At 37.6% G+C, this 24,033-nt stretch overlaps 1 protein-coding gene across 2 annotated transcripts in view; it reads left to right on the plus strand.

Annotated features, from left to right (window-relative positions):
• Positions 1–450: 450 nt before the first annotated feature.
• Positions 451–24,033, plus strand: part of BDP1 (B double prime 1, subunit of RNA polymerase III transcription initiation factor IIIB) — an 85,191-nt gene continuing 61,608 nt past the window's right edge. For both annotated transcript variants that reach the window (XM_027864175.1, XM_027864176.1), the window contains exons 1-6: positions 451–803; positions 6,319–6,592; positions 12,973–13,082; positions 14,200–14,259; positions 16,314–16,445; positions 17,807–17,940. In XM_027864175.1, coding sequence (XP_027719976.1) covers positions 586–803; positions 6,319–6,592; positions 12,973–13,082; positions 14,200–14,259; positions 16,314–16,445; positions 17,807–17,940 — 928 coding nt within the window. In that variant the 5' untranslated portion in view covers positions 451–585. The remainder of the gene's footprint in view (positions 804–6,318; positions 6,593–12,972; positions 13,083–14,199; positions 14,260–16,313; positions 16,446–17,806; positions 17,941–24,033) is intronic.

The raw sequence follows: 24,033 nt of genomic DNA on the forward strand, positions 1-24,033 counted from the left end.
GGGGTGGGGGGCGCGGAGAGAAAAGTGAAATGTCCCGGAAGCCCAGCCGGAACCCCGGCCGCTTCCGCTCGCCTCTCTTCCCCCAGTTTCCGTAGGCCGGTCCCCGGCTTAGTTTATGGTCCTGGGAAAACGAACGTCACTTCCTGGTCATCCGGTCACCGCGGGGAGGCTGGACTTGCGCGCTCGGCCTCCTAGCTCCCCGACCCCGGGGCGCCCGAGATCTAGCAGCACACGTCCGGGTCCAAACACCTGCTGGCGGCCAGTACTGTGCGGGCCGTGCGGATGACATCACCGCGCCCGCGTCGCCGCGCGCCATGACGCCAGGCGCCGGCCGGGGCGGTCTGCAGGCAGGGCCCGGAGCTGGAGGGACGGTAACCCGCCCGCCGCGGCCCGGAGCGGGGACATGAGGAAGAGGCGGCGGAGGGAGGCAGACGGAGGCGGGGCCGCCCAGCGGCGGTAGCAGCGCCCCCGGGGGGGAGGGGCAGGTGTAGCTCCAGGGCAGGAGCGTCACCTCCTAGCCCCCCATTTCCAGTCAGTGGCCGCGTTCGGGGCTAGTGGCGGCGGCGCCTCCCTTAGTCCGCCACCATGTTCCGGAGGGCGCGACTCAGCGTAAAGCCCAACGTGAGACCCGGGGCTGGCGGCAGGGGCCCGGCTGCTCCCGAGCCCCCGCGCGGCCAGCAGGCTCCGAGAGAGCCCGAGCCGGTCGCGCCGCCGCCAGCGCCCGAAGCAGCCGAGACCCCGCCGGCGCCCCCGCTGGGTCCCGGGGGAGCCGAGCCCCGGGAGGTGGAGGCGGCCGAGTGTGGGTAAGAGCCGGCCGAGCCGCTTCTCTGATTCTTGCCGCCCCTCCCCGAACCCCCTCCCGCCGCTGCTCCAGACGCGGGGCGGGGGAAGGCCGGCACGAGTCCGGGAGCATTTAGTGAGCGCCGCGTGCAGGGGGTGAGCGGGGCAGAGCGCCGGGGTTACACCTGCCCTGGGGGCTCCCGGTGCAGTGTGGGGGGGATGGAGAGAGAGAGAGGCAGAGAGAGGAAACAGCTCTGTCTGCAAGAGAGTGACCCAAAAGGGGCAGTGCAGCTTTGAGCTATTATACCTCAAGACTTTTGGGACGCAATCTAGGATAAAATGGTGGTAATCATCCAAGGGAAGGATTGCGAATGACTTCTTTCGGAATGTGGGATTTTAACTGGGTGTTGAAGGGAGCCAGGAGGCAGTGAGGAGAGAATTTCAGGCGAGGAGTTGGGATGTGTAGTATCTTGTGGGAGGAACATCAGCTCCCCAGCATGTGGTGATTCACTCATCTCCTTATCCAGCCCTAACCTACTCCATACACGTCTTCAGCTGCCTGTTGGACATCTCCAGTGGAGGGCTCTTAGAATATCAGCATGCCCAGAACTGAACTCATCTTTCTCCCCAAAGCCTCCTCTCTTCCTAATTTATCTATTACTGTTGAGGGTACCGCTTGTCACCTAGACTCACAACTTAAGTGTCAACACAGCTCAGTGCCCCCTTATCTTCCCATCCCATCTGTTGCTAAATACTGTGGCTTTTACCTTCATAATACCTACTGTATATACCTGCTCTGCCACTGCTGCTGCCTTAGAGTAGGCCCCATCATCTCACACCTGGACAGTTGCAGTAGCACTGGATTATTGCAGTAGTAGCCTTCTGATTAGTCTCCTTGCCTTAGTCTTTCCCCACTCCAGTCTATCCACTTAGCTGTCAGATTAATGTTCACAAAGCAGGAGTCTGACCATGTCACCCTCCTCTTCCTCTGATTCCAGTGCCTTCTTATTAATTCCAGAATTCAATATAAAATTCTCAGTTTTGCTTTTAAAGCCTTTGGTAACCTGGTCCCATCCTACTTTTGCACTTTTCTGAAACTTTACTGTCCTCCATGTACTCTTACATCCAATGACACTGGCCTCGTTGCTGTTCATAGTGAAAGGCACTCCATCTCCATGTCTGGAATTCACTCTCTCCTCATTTCTACCTCCTGATTTCCCTGTCTTCCTTCAGGTCTCAACTAAAATTTCACCTGTGCCTTTTCTAATCCCACTTAATGCTAGTACCTTTCCTCTGCTGGCTGTCTCCAATTTATCAAGTATATAGCTTGTTTATACGCAGTTGTTTTCATGTCGTCTCACTCATTAGACTGTGAGCCCTTTGAGAGCAGGGCATGTTTTTTGTTTTTTTTTTTTGCCTTTGTATTCCCAGCACTTAGAGTGCCTGGTGAATAGTAGGCACATAAGAAGTACTTGTTGACTTAGGAACAACAAGGAGGCCAATGTCAGAAGAGTATGTGAAGGGAGAGTAAAGTGTCAGAAGACTGGAAAGGTAGAATGGTAGCTTTTGAGATGCTTTGACAACTAAACTGAAGCTTTTTAATTTTATCCCAATAGGGAGCCACTGGAATTCATTGGGTAGATCAGTGATGTGGACAGACTTGTGTTTGAAGATCAGTTTAACTGAGTACAGAATATATGGAAGTGGGGAGAAACTTGTGGCAGGAAGACCAACCAGTGTACTATTGCAGTAATCTAAGTGTTAGATGAAAAGGCCCTGCACTAGGGTAATGGTGGTGGTGATATATGGCAGGGACCATATAGAAGAGATATTACAAAGATGGAAATAACAGGACTTGACCTCTGATTGGATATTGGGGAGGGGAGAGGGTGAGGTGTCAAGGTTGACACCTACGTTGTAGGCCTGAGTGACTTAGAAGATGATATCATCAACAATAATAGTGAGGTAGGAAGAGGGGAATGTTTAGGGGAAAGATAATGTTCAGTTTTGGACATGCTGAGTTTAAGATACCATGGAATATCCATTTCAAGATGTCTAATAGGCAGTTGGATATTGAAGATTGTAGGACCAGTGAGAGGTTAGGGTTGGACAAATAGATCTGACAGTTACCTACATAGAGATGATAATTGAAACCAAGTGAAATAGTACAGAGGGAGAATAAGGCCCAGGACAGAGCCTTGGGTGACCCAAGCCAAGGAGATTGAGGAATAATAGATAGGTTGTGAAAACCTAGAGAAAAGTCAGATTCTCAAGGAAAAGAGGATGGTCAACAGTGTTAAAGGCTGTAGAAGGATGAGAATTGAGAAAAAAGCCATTAGAATTGAGTGTTAAGAGATCATTAGTAACTTGTGAGAGAGCAGTTTCATTTCAGTGATGAAGTTGGAAGCCACACTGCAAAGAGTTAAGAGAATGAGAGGAATGAAAATGGAGGCATCTTTTGTAAATGGCCTGCTCAATGAGTTTAGCCACAAAAGGTAGGAGAGATGAAAGGATGATAACTAGCACTGATGGATGATCAGATAAAAGTTCTTTTGAGGATGGAGTAGACGTGGTCATGTTTGTTGGCAGTAGATGAGCAGCCCATAGAGAACAAGTGAAGATTAGAGAGAAAGTAGGCCTAATAGAGGGGTGTTCTGCTTGAGGAGATGGTTATTTGTACATGTAGCAGGGTTTGCCTTGTTGAGGAGAAAGGCCATCTTTTCCTGTGAAACAGGGATATAGGATGGATGAGATAGTGGAAGAAGGCATCTCAGTGATATAAGATGAGGAATAGAGAGAAAAGGGAGTTCTTAGTGAGTGGCCTCAATTTTTTAGTGAAATATGAGGCAAAGTTCTCAGTTGAGGGGGTAGGTAGAGTAAGGGGAGCTTTAAGAGATTTGAAGATAAATTTAGAAATTTGGAACATCTGCTGTGGTGAGTGGGCTGATAAAAGATAATCTGACAAAAGAATTTTGGAATTCATTAACATGGAAGTGCAACACTTAGGGGTGATTAAGGTTAAGGGTATGACTGTTGTCTGTAGTTGAGGTGGAATGGAGGAGTAGGTCAGGTGAGTTGAATAGATTGAGGAACTGGTAAGTTAGGGTATTTTAGAGAGCCTTAGTATGTTGAAGTATTCTCATATGAGGGGAAATGAGGAAGAAAGACTGAGGTAGTGAGCTCACTGAGGAAGGGAAGACAATGTCCTGAAGGACAGGTAATAACCACAGAGATTCTGATGGGGAGGTAATTCTGTATGTCTTGAACCTCAAAGGAAGAGATGATGTTTGGTAAAGGAGAGCTGGAGGAAGTACTTTAAGGTTGACAGGTGCTTTCCACGTGTTATCTCTTTTGAGCTTCACAATACCCCTATGAAGTGGGTGCTGTTAATGTCATTTTATAGGTGGGAAAACTGAAGCAGGTAGAGGTTAAGAGATTTGCTCAGTTAGTAGATGTCTTGAGGCAGTATTTGGAATCAGGTCCAAGAGACTCCCAAGACTGAGTGACTCAAAGTCCAAGGGACCAGTGAGGGGTGGAGACAGAAAATTAAAGCAAAAAAATAACATTTATGCAATTCTAAGGTGCCTTAATTATCATTTATAGAAGAAACTCAAAATAACTTTATTAATTTCCAACTAATTAACATTAATTAATTAATATCCTGACTTGAACACTTGTGCTGTCTTAAAAAAGAGCAGCTCCCTGGTACATCTTAGATTGATGCAGAATTTACAGTTTTTTTAAATCTATTTTTTTTATTTTTTTTTTTTGCTTTTAGGCAATTGGGGTTAGGTGACTTGCCCAGGGTCACACAGCTAGTAAGTGTCAAGTGTTTGCTCTGAGGTCCGATTTGAACTCAGGTCCTCCTGACTTCTGGGCTGGTACTCTATCCACTGCGCCACCTAGCTGCCCCTCAGAATTTCCACTCTTGCTTGTTGTCCCATGGCTGCCTAGAAAAACATGATGAAATTCATTGAGAGTATAGCTCCTGAAGCACACAACAGATTATTCCTATACTTTCAAAAAGAATAGATCTTTTTTAACCAAACTTTAATGGAACCATTGCAGACATCCTTTGTCTTACTCAAATCTATGCCACACTTGCAAGGAAAAACTCCAGGTTCTAGAGAATGAATTCCAAGAACAGGCAAGATTCTTTGATGAACAGGATCAATTTCAGTTATTCCTGAGTCTCTGCCAAGGCTGGTAGAGCTTCAGCCTGCTCTATTCCCATCAACTATTGAAGCCACATCCACTGAGCCTTCATAATTAAGGTGACTTTGGAGCAAACTTAACACTAATCATACCCTCCATGCATTTAGTAGCACTTAGTAGCTCTCACAAGGCATTAGCTGTGGCTGGCTTAAAGGAGCTTCTACAAGAACCATGGCACCATAGGGCAGCCTCATTCTGAGTGCTGGACTTGTCCTTCAGTCTCTCTTAACTGGATTCTCACTGTGGCAAGGCAGTCTCTGCATACCCTTCTCATTGTTTCACCATCTCACTCATCACAGTAGCTTTTCTAAATCTTTTCTTTCCTCCTCAAACTTCCCTTGGCTTTCCCCCCATTACTTTCCTAGCTGAGCACCTTGTCTCATATTTTATTGGAAAATTGTGACTATTCACAGAGAGCTCCCTCTTCTTCTGTTCCTCATCTCACGTCACTTGGATGCCTTCAGCTACTATTTCCTCCTTCACTCCTATCTGACATGAAAAGGTGGCTCTTCTCTTTGCCAAGGCAGATAGACCCCTTTACATGCTGTACAGTGATCCCATTCTATCCTGTCTTCTCCAGCTAATTGCCCCCCTTCCTACTGCATCATCTCCACCCTGTCACTGGCTTCACTGACTTTCTCAAGCCTCAGCAAAAGGCCCACCTTTTTCATAAAACCTTTGCTGGCCCACCCTTTACAGCTAGCAAGTTACATCTGAGGTTCTCTCCAATTTCTCTTGTATATATCTTGTTTGTATATAATTGCTTGCATGTTGTCTCCCCCTTTAGTCTGTGAGAAGAGGGATTGTTTTTTGCCAGTGCTTGGCAGAAAAGCCTGGTACATAGTAGGTGTTTAATGAATGCCTATTGACTTGACAGCTGCTTCATTTGACATTATTGATTATCTCCTTCAGGATATCCTGTCTTCTCTGGGTTTTCATGACAGCTGTCTCCTGGTTTTCTACCTGTCTGTCCAGCTGCTTTGATCAGTTTCCTTTGTGGTTCTTCATCCATGTCAAAACTGTTAACTGTGGGCTTCTCCCACAGCTTTGTCCTGGGTCTTTTTGTATGCTCTATTATTTGGCTTGATGATTCATAAGCTTTCATTGGTTTCATTGTGATTTCTATACAGATGATTCCCAGGTGTCTGTTTCTAGCCCTAATCTCTCTTCTGAACTAATGGCATCTGAATGAGTAAGATTATACCACATTTATCTTAGTACTTGTTTGTAGTTTTAACTGAAATAAGTTTTAAAATTAGAAAATAAATGTTTGTGGTAAATATTTTAAGATAGCTCATGATACATTTTTTGATATTTCAACAGGGATGAAACGCCCGCTGGGAATGATGCTGGACAATCCAGTAAATCTTCACCGGCTGTTTTACAGAGAAGAAAGCGAATATCAACTGTGCCTAGTCCCACTAAACCTAGTGTCCCTGCTCCGTCAGTTCCCCAGGCCTTGTGCACTGTTCAACAGGAAGCACCTCAACTAAGTCACCTTCCAGCAAAAGAGAAACAGCCGTGCTCAGATCGTCACAGGATACTCAAAGCTCAAAAGCTGAGAGAAATGCTAAGAGACGAAATGACAAAAAGAAGGGTAAGGACCTCCATTAAGAATGGGATAGGGAGAAAGAGTGGAATTTTGATTCTATAATTCTTCTGGAATTCTGTTCAAGTGTCAGTAAACTATATCTTAGGAATTGTTACCTGGCAAAAAAAATCCATGGAGTCTTGGACCCATGCAAATATATCTCTCTTGATTCTTTTGTGGGAGACTGTAATGAAAGACAGCATGGTTTGTTATATAGATTCTGTTTCTTTTTGTAAAAGGCTTTTTTTCTTTTAAAAATGCTTTACTAGTTTTTTTTTTTTTTTTTAACTTCATTGTCACTTCTTGGTACTAATTTGTATAGAACCTTCCCTTGTAACAAATAGTACAACTAAGCAAATCAAACTTACTTGTTGATAATTTCTAAATGGATATACCTCATTTGATAATATACCACCCCTCCTCCATGAGGATTTATTAAACTAATTTGAATTCTTATAGCTTTTAAGCGTTGTTTTCCATTATACTATCATGGTAGTTGTGTCTATTGTTCTTTTGGTTCTGCTCGCTTCATTATGTATCATTTCAGACAACTTCCCAGGTTTCTTAGAATCCCTCATTTTTATCATTTCTTATGGCAAAATAATATTAAATTTATATGGTACAATTCAGTCACTTTCTAATAAACGTGAACCTACTTTGTTTCCAGGTTTTATTTTTTTGCTACCATAAAAAGTACTGCTATACATATTTTGGTACATGTAGGCTCTTTCCATCTGTCTTTATCCTACTTGGGGTATATGCCAGAAACTCTTGTTGCTGGATCAAAAGGGTATGAACTACTTAGTCACTTTTCTCTCATAGTTTCAAATTGTTTTCCATAATGATTGAAACAATTTGCAACTTTTATTAAGTTTAATTTGAAAGATTTTTGTATACTTTCATATGTAATACTTTGTTTTTAAAATATTAGGCCAAAGCAGTCATTTTCAAATAAAGATTTCCAAGTGATATGAGGATTTATTTAATTTAAGGAATATGTAGTGTTCTGTATGAGAAGCTGCTGTACTCTTGAGGGAATGAAAGATGATAAAACTCATTTTTCAGTGAGAGTAAAATTGATAAAATTGTGGGAATAGCAAATGTGTAGATGTTTAGGCTTTTAGGATGTGAGTGTATGGCAGATATTCTAATTTTAAAAGTAGTTGAATTCATACTTTTAATAGAAATTTTAAATGTTTTCTGTGGTATAGTGAGGATCTACTTAGAACTTCATCTGGGTGATAGTTTGTCTGGTTTATCGGATTTAATCTATGTTAATGAGAATATTATACCCCAGGCCCTTAGAGGATTCTGATTCTTAGGACTTGCACTAATGGTCACTGTAACACCTAGGAAGCTGAACCCTGTTAAATAAGCATTCAGTTTTGTTTGAAAAGTACTTAATGGGTACTGGTAAGCACATAGATTATGAAGGTTATTCTTATCTCTATATATACACATCTATCAAAAATAACTCTCTTATATTGACAATGGAATCTCTTACTTTTATTTTCGAATGGAAGATGGTAGCAAATAGATTACTTTTCCTAAGTACAGTTAGACTTACTCAGTCTTCACAACTCTTAGTGAAGAGAGGGGGAGAGAGAAAGAGAAAAAAAAAAAGACTGCTGGTTGCTACTTTATCCGTAGGAAGGATGGCAGTTGAGGATACCTCTTATCCTGCTGTCTACCAGGAAGAGAGCTAAAGCAATTTGTCCTTTGTGTACCAGAAAGAAGGAGGAGAGAATCAAGAGGCCCTTCCTGGAAAAAGCCTTTAAACAAAGTTCAACACTCATCTAGGCTAAAAACTGAGAAGTATGCATGGAGTGATTTTTTTTTTTCAATATTGGAAAATTATCTGTCAAAAACCAAAAATTAGCATTATATACAAAGTGCAAATGCTAGATACTTTCTCAATAAAGACTGGAGTAAAGATGCACCTTTTCCCCAGTATTATTTGACATGGTTTTAGAAATATTAGCAATAGGAATGAGATAAGAGAAAGAATAAAGGAATAAAATAAAGAGAAGACAGAACTATTACTCTTTGCTGATATTATAGTGGCTCGCTAAGAAAATCCTAGGGAATCAGAAAAGAAAGCAGTTGAGAAAATTAACAGTTCATTAAATTTGCAGGCAACAAAGTAAACCCACATCAACTGGCAGCATTTTTACATACTAATATAAAATCTAGGAGGCAATGTTAGGAAGGAATGTTCCATTCAGAGTAAATGTAAAATGTATCAGATATCTGGGAATCAGTCTGCTAAAGCACATTCAATACTTATGTAGATGTTATTATAAAACATGACTTAAAGAAATAAAGACCAGCTTAATAATTGGAGAAAAATTCTGTGTTCTTGAGTGGGTTGAGCTAACATAATAAAAATGACAATGCTACTAAAATTAATTTACAATTAGTTAATAAAGTTCTCTCTCATTCAGACAACTAAAGAGATACTTTACAGAGTAAGATATTATAACATTCATTTGTAGGAACAAAAGATTTGACATAGCTACAGAATTAATGAAAAGAGGTGGAAATGAATAAGAAAAGCACTTTCATATCTCAGACTATTATAAAGCAAAAATCACAAAAACAATTTGGTACTGGTTAAAAAAATAAAAAAGTATACTAATAGAATAGACAAGGAAGAATCAGAAATAATTGAACTCAGAAAACCAGTGTTTGATAAACTCTAAAACATAAATTGCCTAGGAAAGAGCTCACTTGAGAAGAACTACTAGAAAAACTGTAAAGTAGTTTGTTAGAAATTATATTTAGAACAACATTTTACACTATATCCCATAGCAAATTAAAAATGTGTTAATAACCTGAATATTAATGGTCATGCCATAAAAATTTAGAAGACATGATAAGCATCATAAACCTGCCACTGCTACTGCTAAAGGAGTGAATTCAGTATCAAACCAGGAATAGAGGCATTTAATTGGAAAGATTTTGCCTGAACAAAATTAATACAACTAAGATAAGGGAAGTGGTTGTCTAGGGAAAATCTATGAAATAACTCTGGTAAGGGTCTAATATCCAAAATTATATATAGACTACATACATATATAAAAGACCAAAAGCCATTCATTACTAGATAGTCAAAGGATTTAAGCAAACTGTTCTCAAAAGAATTGCAAACCAGTAACAACATTATGAAACAATGTTCCAAATTACTAATAATGAAAGAAATGCAAACCAAAGAAACTTAGTAGTTTCATTTCACACCCAGTAAATTGGTCAAGATGACAAAAGATGGGCTTAGTCCATGTTGGAGGGGTTGTAGAAAGATAGATACACTAGAAATGCTGAATATGGAGTGGTAGAGTTGTAGACTGTAGACTAGCTATTCTGGAAAGCAATTTAGACTTATGCAAAGTGACTAAAATGTCAATTTCCTTTGACCCAGAGATTGTACTTCAGTTCTACCCAAAGGAGATAAGAACAAATGGAAAGTCCTCATGTATGCCAAAAAATTTATAGCAACACTATTTATCATAGCAAAGGACTAGGCAATAGCTAAATAAATTGTGGTACATGAATGTAATAGAATATTACTATACTGTAAGAAATGATGACCATGATGTATTCAGAGGAACATGGAAAGACTAATATGAACTGATGCAAAGTCAAGCAAGCAGAACCAGGAAAACTATACGTACAGTGACTACATCAATGTAAATGGAAAGAACAGCAAAATGATCAAAACTTAATACTGTGAAATTATAATGAACAAGCTTGACCTCAAAGAAGAGACAAGAGAAGATGCCCCTCAATCCCCTGCTTCTCTGAAAGGGTTAGAGGTCGTATGGTTGTGGAGTGCTACATATCAGTCTTTTTTAATATGTTGGTTAGTTTTATGAAATTTTTTTTCCTTTTTTATTCATTATAAGGATGACTCTGGGAGGAGGGGTATGAGTGGGGTATATACTGTGGGAAATATAGGTGATGTGAAAGCAAGAAGTCACACTTTATCAGGTAGAACAAAAGGGATTGAAAAAGCCAAGAACTTTTGTTCATATACCCACTAGGAAAAGAGTGAAAAGGTAGAGCAGAAGGAAAACACCTCTACTCCCCTGTGTATTAGGTAGAGAAAGGGAACTACAGGACCTAGATTGTTGTTTCTCAGTTGAATAGGAAGAGAAAAAGAATCCAGAAAAAAGTTCCTCAAAAGACCTGGATCTTAAAAGTTCTGCCTAGTATTTGCGGTCAGTCTAGGTCACCAGTTCTTCCTCTTGAAGGTAGGAGGCAACACTGTACTTTTCTTTTTTTGAAGCCACTTCTTAATGTCAGAGATTCCCCCTTTTTAAGGAACAAATAATTTCTGGATCAAAGGACACCTGATTACGTGATTTTTATTCTAAGACCTTTTGTTCTGGTTTGGAGCCCAGTGAGAGGACGGGTAGATTTTTTTTGACTCCTGTGTTTTCCCCCTCCCCCACCCTCCATTCCATACAGCTAGAAAAGAAACCTGGTGTCAATTTATAGCTTGATTTTACTGAGAATGGGTGACCTGGCAAGCTCCTAAAATTTGAAGAATTCCTATCAGTGTTAAATGAGAAGTCGTTTGCTTTGTCACCCAAGTTAAATAACCTTAAAAATCTTAGGGACGGGATGCATTTTGAACAGATAGCGCAAAAATCACGATGTATTTTGCTTTGCTATAAGCGTATATGTACAAAATAAGAACAAATTTAATTCAATCAAGTTCAGATTTAAGTAGAAAATTTATCTTTGGAACCATGAAGATGTACCTGTGGGAATATTGTTATAAAGAGAGATTTCTTTTTCCTGTCAATAATATTCTTATATAGTCCTGAGTAGTGATATTTATCATGTTCAAGGATATAAACAGGTTGCTCACTCTTACTATAGGGGTAGAGATAGGTACCAGACCTGTAATTTCATTGATAACAAGGAACTCCTGAATGAGGAGCCCCTCTACAGTACATGTTGGCATCTTCAGGTTAGAGGCATGGAGAGTTGTTTAGAGCACTGAAAGGTTAATTTGCTTGTCCAGAATCAAACAGCCTGCAGATGTCAAAGGTAGATTTCTTGGCTGTAAGATCAACTTTCCATCCACTGCACAATGGCTGCCTTTTGAATTGTCATCGTGCTTTCAGAAAAGATTGCATCAGTTCAAAGTTTGATCAACCTTTTAATAGTGTGTCTGTTTCTATGTAGTCCTGATAGCATTGAATTTTATTGCTTTTAATTATCTTTGCCAATTTAAATGTCATATATTTCAAGATTTAATTTAATTTGAGAGGCAGCATGACATATTAAAAAGAGCATTCAAATTTAAGTTATCAAGGACCTGGGTTCAAATCTCAGCCCTACTGTTTCCTGCCTTGTTACCCTAGGCAAGCCACTCTCACCTCTCTCCTTCCTCACCTGAAAAATGAGGGGGTTGAACTAGGTGATCTCTAAGGTTGCTTTTAAATCTCAATTTATGAGCTATGAATTTCTCTGATTATTAGAGAACTTAAATAATTTCACAGTTAGATTTATGAGAAATGTATATAAAATAAAAAATTTCCCAGTTCTTTATTCTGGGTCCTTTGCTTATTCCTATGCACAGATTCTTTATTTTTTATTTAATTAAATCAGTCTGTTTTGGCTCCTTTAATTTTTAATATTTGAATATTTAAAAAACCTCTATAGTTATGCAATTATATAACATCTACCATCTTCTAAATTTTTTAATGGATTCTTAATATTTAGATTATTGATTCATTTTGAATTTATTATATATTATGTATAATGAATTGCAGCTCTTACCCCTGTTTCATTTTTTATTCAGTTTCTTTTCTGTAAAATGAGGACATTAATACTTGTAGTACTTCTCTCATAAGGCTGCTGTGAAGAAAGTACTTTGTAAATTGCAGTTTTGTTGAGTCATTTCAGTTGTGTCAACTCTTCATGACCCTCCTTGGGATTTTCTTGGCAAAAATACTGAAGTGGTTTGCTATTTCCTTCTCCAGCTCATTTTGCAAATGAGGAAACTGAGGCAAAAAGAATTAAGTGACTTGCTCAGGGTCACACACAGTAAGTGTCTGAGGCCAGATTTGAGCTCAAGAAGATGAGTCTTCCTGACTTCAGACTTGGTACTCTTATCTGTTGTGCCACCTAACTGCTCGATGCTACATGAAAATGAGCTGCTCTGACTCTAACTTGATTAACCCATAACTTCTTAGGTTTCATTTTTTTATATTCAGTATTGAAAATGCTTTCCTTAATATAAAATATAGGATGGGATATTACTAAGGAAATTGCAGTTGAAAAAGCAGTAGATAATGGGCTACTACATTTCTTATTTCAGCATGCCTTAGATTTGTATGTATAAAATAATATTAAATAATTATGTGTATGTGTAGAAGCAATGGAAAAGCAAATATGCTGGAAATGAAAGCCAAATGCCACCAGACCGTTCTAAAATGACTATGAGAGACTTGATATATTACCTGCCGGACAGCAATCCTATGAAGTAAGTCTAATTATGTGTTTTTATATTTTCATTGATTTGGTTTAATGATCTAAACATTATTTCTAAGAATTTATTTAAGGCTTCCCCAACTTAAGGACTCAAATTCCTTGGCATGTCTTTATAGCATGTTTAAGTTTTTTCATCTAGATTGTTATGAAGGAAAAAAAAAATTTGGTAATTAACTTTTGGGGGAGGCCTAACTGTAAAGGAAAGAATTATAGCACATCTTAATCTCTTTGAGATTAAAAGTGTCTGTTTGGTTTTATTAACTATCATGAGATACACTGTAAAACCAAGTTTGACACCATTCTTGAGTAACCAAAAGCCTAGTTTCTTCTTAACTAAAGGAAGGGATTATAGGGCAAATCCCTTAACTATTCCATGACTCACTTTAGTTATCTACAAAATGGTCGTATTAATACATGGACCTTGTGCATCACATAGTTGTGAGGAAAGCACTTCATAAATCATGAACCAGTACATAATGTGCACTGTAACTTTATTTTTAAGCTTGAATCTGAAATAATGGATACATCATTAAAACTGGCCCTGGAATAATTAAATGCAGTGATACTTCAAAGAACAGATCCTCTGGGAACAAAGTTCTTTTTAACAAAGTTGACCTGAGTGATATGATCTCAGTCTGAAACTTCTTGAACCAGGGTGTAGCTGAGAAGGAGACCATATTTTGGGGCATCAGAGAACCATGGCTTTGGTGGTCAGGAAGGATCACTCTAAGACAAAAGCATATGCAACCAGTACAAGACTGGCTTGCAGTGCATTAACAAGAATTTGGAGTACTTACTGAAAAGGCAAGGGAATCCCAACTTGCCTTGCAAACAGGGAAGGAAATACTAGGAGGGCGAGTTACTGCAACTCTCCTGGATCACACCTCTGTGCTTCCTACAGATTACTTTCTGTCTAATAACAAAGTATCTGAAAAAGCATGTCGTTGTGACTCATTCTCTTCATTGACAGAGGTATCACTGTATCTTTTTCATTGACAGATTTGAAAAGTAATTTAAAGTTGCTGTATTAAATGTCAGGTTTTTAAAGAAGAAATTAGAAGTAATAATTGTGTATTCAAATTTGTGTTGTGTTATATATTGTTTAATAGATCTTCTTTGGAACAAGAAGCAAAAACTGAAAAATCTACACCACCAGTGCAAACCAAAGAGTAAGCTTCTATTTCTAATTTTGAAAGCTTCTGTTGTGTATACTTTTCAGAAGAATTATTTTAGTACTATTAAAGTCAAGTATAGTTGGCTGGATTCATTGATAGAATCATTAACAAATATAATAATTCACTTAAATTGATACGGGAAAATCATTTGTATGTTTTTGTATTTAAAATTTAACTTACACTAAAGCTCTTATTTTAGGGTATTTTGGAAATTAAAAGATGGAGTATTGAGTGGTTAATGGCAATTTTTTTGGTGCAGGTTCATAGAGTGTTTTTCAAGATTTATCTTGTATTGGCTTTTTAGCCCTTATCTCTCCATTGACTTTTGGTAGCTAATTCCCAAACATTCATTCCAAAAGATAGAGCAGCAAGTCGTAGCATAAGACTTATTGGGTTCTGTTCATTCTTATACTTCCCTGTTTCAAGGGTCTATGATTTCAGCAGTTTGAATACTCCTTCCACTGACATAAATCACAACCTTTCCATAATTTGAAATAGAGCTTTTAAAAATTGTTGTGGCCAAAAGCATTCATCATCTGGGTGTGAGTCTGAACTTAGGGTAGTTTGGTCCTCAGATGATGGAAATAGTTTGTCACTGGGCTCGTACTTTTCTAGCATGTTAGTGTCTGCTATAGCTTATGGTCCACTGTCATAGACTTTAAAATTCTGTCATTGCTATAACATGATGAGGTTTTTAGGACTAATGGAGATCTTTTCATGTAAGCTGGGATAATTGTGGACTGAACCAGTGGAAGATCTTGTTTCTTTTTTTAATTTTATTTTAAAATTTGAAATTGCATGTCAGCAATCCCCATCATTTCCCTATACAACAGAACACAAAAAAGGATTGTATATGAAACTGTGCATCTCCATTTCATACTGTTTTTTTTTTTTAGTGTTTTCCACACATTACTTTCAAAACTGCCTCATTTGTGCTTTCTTCTGAACAGTCCTCTGTTCCCTTCAGTGCACTGTTAAAAATGTTTCAGTGGCCTCTTTTTTATTGGCATCCTCATTACTAATCACTCCTTTCTCCCTCCTTCCATCTAAAAATATGAGAGAAAGGAAAAAAACACTCTTAACAAATAAGCATGGTCAGGCAAAATAAACATACACAGTAACCATGTCCAAAAATGTATGTCTCTGCAGCTTTAGAATATATCTCTGTCAGGAGATGTGCTTCATCATGAATCATACTGGAATCATGTTGGTCATTGCATCGATCAGCGTTGAAAGCCTTTCAAAGTTGTTTGTCTTAAAGTTATTATTGTGTAAATTGTTTTCTGGTTTTGCTCACTTCACTCTGTATCAGTTTATACAAATCTCTGATTTCTTTGAATTGGCTATTTACCATTTCTTATGGCATAGTAGCAATTCCATTAATTTATATAACATAACTTTTTCAGCCGTTTCTCATTTGATGGACATCCCCTTGGTTTCCAGCTCTTTTCCACTACAGAAAGAACTGCAGAAAATATTTTTGTACATATAGGTCTTCTTGTTCTTTATTTGATTTCTTTGGGGTACTGTCTAGTAGTAGTGGTATTTCTGATTCCAAAGGTTAGCACAGTTTAGTGACTTTTAGGGCTGTGTTACAAATTGGTTTCTGGAACGGCTAGACCACTTCACAGTTCTGCCAATGGTGCATTATGTGTCTATTTTCCTGAAGCTCGTTCAACAAACTGTAATTTCCTGATATTCTGACGTCCTTAACATTCACGTACCACCCCTCATCCCTATTTAGAAAATCATCTTGTGTTAATTTCATAGTTACTAGGGTAATTCACAGTAGTACTTCTGTTAAGAGGGCACATAAAGAACAAATTGTCTTTTTGCACTGGAAAAACACTTGTTTAACTAAATTTAACCATAGTACAATGTGAGGGTATTTTATAAATCGTGTCCTTAGAAATATATTTCGTTTTTAATCTTTCTAGCAATGTCATCTAGAAGAAGACATTAGTAACAATTTTTTTTAAGTTCATACTGATAAGAAAATGCTATTTCCACAATTGAGTTAAACTATTTTTACTTTGGGGATATTTTAGTCAAGAAGTGAAAAATATTCCTGATGCCGAAGATGATGTTGAAGAAATGGAGGAAGAGAGCAACAATGGCCCTTTACTTGTTCCTCGTGTTAAAGTGGCAGAAGATGGCTCTATTATTCTGGATGAAGAAAGGTAAAGAAAGAGAAAAATTGGTGTACTTGGAACAGAGGAGAAATTCTACTCTGTTAGTCAAATCATTATGGGGCATTATCATTTAACCTTATTGTGTTCCAGCTTTTTCATCTGCATAATGTATAGTTTATACAAATGCTATTGGTATCAGTGAGGATATACTTATCTACCATTTTGATAATTTAACTGTGTTGTCTTTTATACATGGAGATGACATTAATTGGCCATCAGTTTTTTTTTCCTTAGTGTCATGGTGTTATATTTATGCTGAGCTGCTCACATTCTGTTTGGTCTTGTCATTAGGAAGGGAGATTTGCATGATTAGTTACTTCAGTGTTGGGGTGTGGTTTATGGCTGGGGAACAGAATATTTCTGTGTTTACTCGCCTGAAGGGGAGCTGAATTCATACACTTGACCTCATTGCCACTGTGTATCCAGTCAGTTGAGATGACTGACATTTTAAGAGATTCACTTTTAATAAACCTTACAAGTGAATGAGCATACACATTTTATGATTTTGGAGGGAAATTTTTTCAACAACTTTAATTTTTTTCTTGTTTGCACTCTTAAGTTTAACAATAACTTACTGTAATTTTGTCTTGAAATTTACCTTTTTTTTGGTTTATGGTGACATTTTGTTTGCCTTGCTATAGTAAAAAAAGAAAAACAGCAAATGAAATAAAAATGCAATGTAAGATCATAATACTTTGATAATTATTCACAGTGATAAATATTTGGCAATGCTGTTTTCTAAGAATTAGTATTTGAAGGGGTGCCAATAAATTTTAAAATAAACTTGAAAGTACAAATTAATTGACTACAAGGGTCTTGTACTACACTGTTGCTTTTTTAACTTCCATTGCTATGTGAACAGTGTTCCTACATTGTAGGATCTCAGTATATGTGTGTTTGTGTATGTGTGTGTAAAGAATGCTATGTTAAATGATAATGGATTCTTACAGTAGAATTTTTTCTTTTGACTGAACTGAAGTATTTAACAAATTATTCTTGTAGTTAATAATATAAACTATTGCGTTTCTTTTAACCATGTAAATGTAATCACCAAGTATTAAGTGCCTACTATGTACCAGATACTGTGGTAGACCCTAGATATACAAATACAAATTCAATGTATGAAGCAATCTTTACTCTTATAGACTACTAACAAATGAGACAACTTTGTCGTGTTAGGGTATGCATAATAACTATCAGGAGAATAAATATAAAAAATAAAAATTGCAGTCAGATTTAAGGAAACACAAATACTTTTATGCATGAATCTGTCATGGTAACTAAAAAAATGTAACCTCATTTTTAGGTATTGTAGTCTTCATGTCTTTCAAAATGCTTGTTTCTTTCAGTTTAACTGTAGAAGTTTTAAGGACAAAAGGCCCTTGTGTTGTTGAAGAAAATGATCCCATTTTTGAAAGAGGTTCCACTACTACGTACTCCAGCTTTAGGAAAAATTATTACTCTAAACCATGGTCAAATAAAGGTAATCATTGTTCCATTTCAGTTGACAGAGGCTTATATGAAAACATTTTTAATGTGATATCTATGATTATAAGAGTAATTAATAATGAGAATAAGGATAGGACTGCAGTGAACAGCTAACTCTTCCGTGGAATTTTTTGATGATCATTTGGTAAAATTACTGTTGTGTTTTCCTTGTAGTTTTATTTTTGATGGGCTTGTTTAAATTCTTCATATAAGTTCAACTCCCTGATCAAAATTTATACTTGTGGGTTAGAAATATCCTGTTTTCCATTTCACCATTGTTTATTATTGTAGAATGGAATAGCTTAAAATAAGCTAACATGTTTCAGGCACTAATGTACTCATTTTCCATTGATATACTGTTAGAATCCTAGAAATTACATTGTATGAATCTCTCAGACTAAAATTAATGATGTTTTTAAAGGAAAATAGTCATGGTGGAAGAATGTTACTCCGAAGTAAGTTATCTCAGGATAGATATAAAATTAGGGATTTTTTTTTCTTTATGGTTTTTTTTATTTTGTTTTGTTTTGTTGGTGAGGCAGTTGGGGTTAAGTGACTTGCCTAAGGTCACACAGCTAGTAAGTGTCGAGTGTCTGAGGTCAGATTTGAGCTCAGGTCCTTAAAATTTGGGTTTGTTTTTTTTTAAAGCAAAATAAAATTCTATTATATTTTTGGAGGTATTTCCTGGACTTTTTAAAATTAGCTGGGTTTCTACTAACAAAATATAGTTAATTCTTTAATTACTATTAACTACTTAATTCTTTTTTTGCCTCTTGCTCATACTGACTTACTTTATTTTATTTATTCATTTAAATTCAACTTTGTTTTATTTGCAAGCCAACATTCTCTCCTGCTTTCCCCATAGACCTCCATTTAGAAAGCAAGGAAAAGTTTATTATTTATTTTATCTTATTACTTTTTAACTTTATTACTTCTTAAATAAAATCTTTGAACTTAGTCTGTTGTTCCCTCACGAGAACACATCTTTGATTTTATCATGAAAGTTTTGTGAAAAAGTAAGAATTTCAGCCAGTTTTGCTAGAATATATATGCATACATACATATATGCACATATGATTATATGTGTGTATACCCATATGGGGAGAGAGAGAGAGAGAGAGCATGCAAAACCTTCTAGAACAGAGATGCTTAACCTGGAGTCCATATACTTACTTTGTTTTTTAAAAAAAATTTGATAACCATATTTCAGTATAACTTGGTTGCCTTTTGCGCTCTTTTGTATTATATTTTATGCATTTAAAAACATTCTGAGAAGAGTTCTAAAAGCTTGATCAGACTGTCAAAAGGAGTCTATGATACATAAAGATTAAGAACCCTTGCTCTCAAATAAACAATTTTATTGAAAAGTTCACTGGAACAAAAATTTCCATAGCCTGTTTTGTTTTATAATAGATTATCCTGTGTAATCTTTGATCTCTGCTCTCACTCATGTGGATATGTCCTCACCAGTGTAGATTACAGCCCAGTTGTGCCTTTCCTATGTAATTTACAGCCACACCCTCTGATAAATCTACTGGAGTGGATCAGTTCAACATAGTGAAAAAAGGACTTCCTCCCAACTTTTTGTAAAAAAACATTTTATGGTTATAGCAAGTAGTATGACCACATTAAATCCTCTCAGCAGATATTTATTGTTTGCTTGCTCTGTGCTAGACACCATGTCAGGCTTTAAGAGGACAAATTAAAAACAAAACTGTTGATCCAGGGGTGGAGGGGAACAAGGAATAAGCATTTATATAATGCATACTGTGCCACGCACTATGCTAAGCACTTTTTACAAATATTATGTTGTGAGATAATAGAGTTATAGATTTTGGGGTGGCAGAGACTTTACAGGACATTAAATCCAACCCTTTAACTTTACAGATGAGAAAACTGAAGCCAATAATTAAGTGACTCGCTTAGGATTATAAGGCTAGTAGGTGTCTTGAGGCAGGATTTGAACCCAGATCCTCCAACCCAAACTCGATTCTCTGTCCACTATAGCAAGCACAGATAAGTAGATTAAAAAATTATATATAAAGTATATTCAAAAGTGAAAAAATTTTTTGGAAGGGAGAGGCCTTATATCTGGGTGATCAGAGAAGGTCTTATATAAGAGAAGGCATTTAACCTGACCTTTGAAGGAAGAGACTTTAAAGAGACATGGATGAAGAAGAAGAACTCACCAGGCATAGTGCACACTTTGTATTTGAAGGTCACAGAGCTCTGTTCTTTTCAAGTTCTCAACAGTTCTCTCTGAAGTCCCCTATTTGTTGAATGTCCATCTCCTCCCTGGAAAGATTATGCTCAGTTTCTCTGGGTAGTCGATCTTAAGTTGTAATCAGACCTCCTTTGCCTTATGGAATATCGTACTCCACACCCTCAGATCTTTTAATGTAGAAGCTGCAAGTCTTGCATAACCTTGATTGTGGTTCCATGATATTTAAGTTGTTTCTTTCTTGCTGCTTGCAGGATTTTCTCTTTGATCTGGTAATTTTGGAATTTGGCTACAATATTTCTTGGCGTTTTCAATTTGGGATCTTTTTCAATGGCTAATTTACCCTCTGGTTCTAGGACCAAAGGGCAGTTTTCTTTGATGATTTCCTGAAGGATATTGTCCAGGCTCTTTTTTTCATCATGGTTTTCAGGTAGATCAGTAATTTTTAAATTGTCTCTCCTGGATCTGTTTTTCAGGTCAGTTGTTTTACCAGTGAGGTATTTTATGTTTTCTTGTATTTTTTCATTCTTTTGTTTCTGTTTGACTGATTCTTGTTCTCTCATAGAGTTATTAGCTTCCACTTGCCCCATTCTAATTTTTGAGGAGTTGTTTTCCTCTATTAGATTTTGTACTTCCTTTTCCATTTGGTCCATTTTACTTTTTAAAGAGTTCTCTTCAGTGAGTTTTTGTGCCTTCTTTTCCATTTGGCCAATTCTACTTTTTAAAAAAAGGACTTGTTTTCTACAGTTAATTTTTGTCCTTCCTTTTTCAAGCTATTGACTCTCTCTCGCATACCTGTTATTTCTTTTCCCAATTTTTCTTCTGCCTCTCTTATTTGACTTTTAAAATCCTTCTTGAGCTTTCCAAGAAGGCCTTTTGGGCTTGAGACCAATTTGTATTTCCTTTTGAGGTTTTGCATGTGGATATATTGGCAGTGTTGTCCTTTTCTGAAATTGTGCCTTGATCTTCCCTTTCCCCAAAATAAGAATCTGTGGTCATTTTCCATTTCTGCTTTTTGTTTGTGGTATTTGCCTATTTCCTGACTTAAAAAAAAATGTTGAGTTCTCCTGTTGGAGAGCAGGAGGCACTTACCCAGCTTCTTTTCCTGCTCACCATGGCCTTGCACTTGAATGTTTGGCTCCTGCTGGCCCAGGCCTTGCCCAGGGATGTTTGGTGGATATCTGTCAGCCTTGAGCTTTGTGTTCTAGAGTTGTGCTTCCCAGAGTTGTGTTGAAGCAGTGGGTGATTTCGCTGCTGGAGAACTTTGTCGCCCATGGTAGTTTTCTGAGGTGGTATTTACTGGGTTCCCCTGCCTGTGCTGAAGCATTGGGGTGTCCTGGTGTTGGTGTTTGCCTGTTCCATCACCCTGGGACTCAGGATCTCCTGCAGGTATGCTGAGGTGGGGCTTGCCACTGGCTTGCTGGGACGCCTCCAGTCCTGTACTGCTCCCCCTCCCCAGAGCAAGAGAGGCCTTTCCCGTTAATTTCCCAAGCTTCCTGGGGTACAACACTGCTGTACCCTGTCTTTTTGCTGTCTCAGGGTTTTTCCTGGGTCGATATTTTCTGGGCTTTCAGAGGTCAGTGAGGGAGGGTGAGAGTGACTTACTTCTTACTCCACTGTCTTGGCTCCCAGAAGTGGAAGTGCCATAGTACACACCTTGAGCAAAGATATTGATGAGGGAGATAGAATGTTGTGTGTGGAGAAGAATTGTTTATACGTAATTGTTTACGTATTATAGATACCAAATCCTTGTCAGAGAAATTCTCTACAAAGATCTTTCCCTTCCCTTATCATAGGTCTATTAATTTTAACCATGTAGAAGCTTTTTAGTTTCATATAAATAAAGATTTCTTATCTTTTGTAATTTCCTCTATCTCTTGTCTAAGAATTTATCTCTCATCAGAGATATATGATTCACTTTTCTTCTAATTTTTCTTATCTTTTACATTAAAGTCATGTATTGGGACAACTAGGTGGCACAATGGATAGAGTGCCAGGCCTGGAGTCAGGAAGACTCATCTTCCTGAATTCAAATCCAGCCTCAGACTCTTATTAGCTGTGTGATGCTGAACAAGTCATTTAACCGTTTGCCTCAGTTTCCTCATCTGTAAAATGAGCTGGAGAAGGAAATGGCAAACCACTCAGTGTCTTTGCCAAGAAAATCCTAAATGGGGTCATGAAGAGTTGGACTGACTGTAAGGACTGATCAACAGCAACCAAATACATTTAAAATGTATTGTGAAATGTAGTGTAAGGTGTTGGTTCTAGAAGTGTTTCTGCCAGACTTCTATTTTCTCATCTATTTATCATGTGTAGAGTTCTTTGCTAAATAATTTGTTTTTCAGTAGGTTACATAAGTGCTATTGTTTCTGATTCTCCCTTGACTACTCTATTTAGTCTTTTATTTGTTTTGGTAGGTTGGTCCTTAAATATTTCATACATTTTGTCACTTGGATTTTATTATTATCATGTAGAAATGCTGTTTATTTTAGAGCCTACAACTTTGCTGAAGCTATTTATTGTCTCAATTAGTATTTTTGCTGATTCCCTAGGATTTTCTAAGTAAATCATTAGATGATCAGCAAATAGGATAGTTTTATTTCCTGTTTGCCTATCTTTACTCCTTTAATTTCTTTCTCTATTCTTTCTCCTCATATTGCTCTTGTTAGCATTTTCAGAACTATCAAATAATAGGAGAGTGGGTATCCTTATTTTACTCCTGTATTTATTGGAAAAGGTTCTAATGTATCCCCATTGCATGTTATGCTTGTTTTTGGTTTTTAGATACTTTTTACGATATCGTTCTTGATATACATTTTACTTGATTTGTTTTGTCTGAGTAATTACTGGTTAATATGCTGCAGCCTACTCATATTTACCATGTATCTCCATGGCCCTTCAGGTCACTATAATATTGATTTTTTTTTTCTATATAGTTGTATTCTTGAATTTACATCCACCACTGGGAGAATATTGGTGTTAAAAAGATGGATTTTTGTGGTAGGAACATTTTAGGATTGTTGAAAGTGTGGTGCAGTTTCATCATTGTAATCCAGATGTGATTTAATTCTGGTCCTAGATCATTATTCATCTGCAGTGACTCGGGGGGTGTGTGTGTGTGTGTGTGTTAGTTATACATATACCAGTGAATTAATAACTTATTGTACTACCCAGGCAACTCTGTGTTATAATTCAGGCAGTGTACTTCACTTTGTGTCAGTTCATAGAAATCTTTACATTTATAATCATTATTTCTTACAGTGTAGTACTATTCCATTTTATTTACATACCACAGTTTGGTAGTCATTTCCCCCTTGCCCCATAATAGGCATTTGCTTCATTTCCCATTCTTTGCTGTGACAAAAAGTACTACTGTAAATATTTTGGTTGAAGTTGGGGTTTTTCAACCCTTTGGGCAATATGCCTATTTTTGGATATCTGGGTCAAAGCATGTCTTCTTTAAGCATAATTCCAAATTGCTGCCCAGAATTGTTGGCCCACTTAATAGGATTTGGAGATTTCTTGTTGTGATTTTTGATATTGTGGTTTTTTTCCCTATAATTGGCTCTTCATATCTTTTGACCACATTTTAATTGGAAAAATGACTTTTACTCTGATAAATTTGTGTTCATGTCTTGTAAATTTTGTGTGTTAGATGTTTATCACACTTATGCAGAGGTTTCCCCTTCTCCCCCCAATTTTGTTTCCAAGAAACTTCTGGATGAACTTCTTTTTGTTGTACAAACAGCTTTTTATTTGTGTGTGTGTGTGTGTGTGTGTGTGTGTTTGTATGTGTGTGTGTATGATCATTTCAGCAAATTTATTTCTTAGAACTTTTCAAGTCACAGTTTATTAATAATTTATCCA

The sequence above is a fragment of the Vombatus ursinus genome, unplaced genomic scaffold, assembly GCF_900497805.2.
Source record: "Vombatus ursinus unplaced genomic scaffold, bare-nosed wombat genome assembly UNPS02014774.1, whole genome shotgun sequence".
Taxonomy (NCBI): Eukaryota; Metazoa; Chordata; class Mammalia; order Diprotodontia; family Vombatidae; genus Vombatus; species Vombatus ursinus.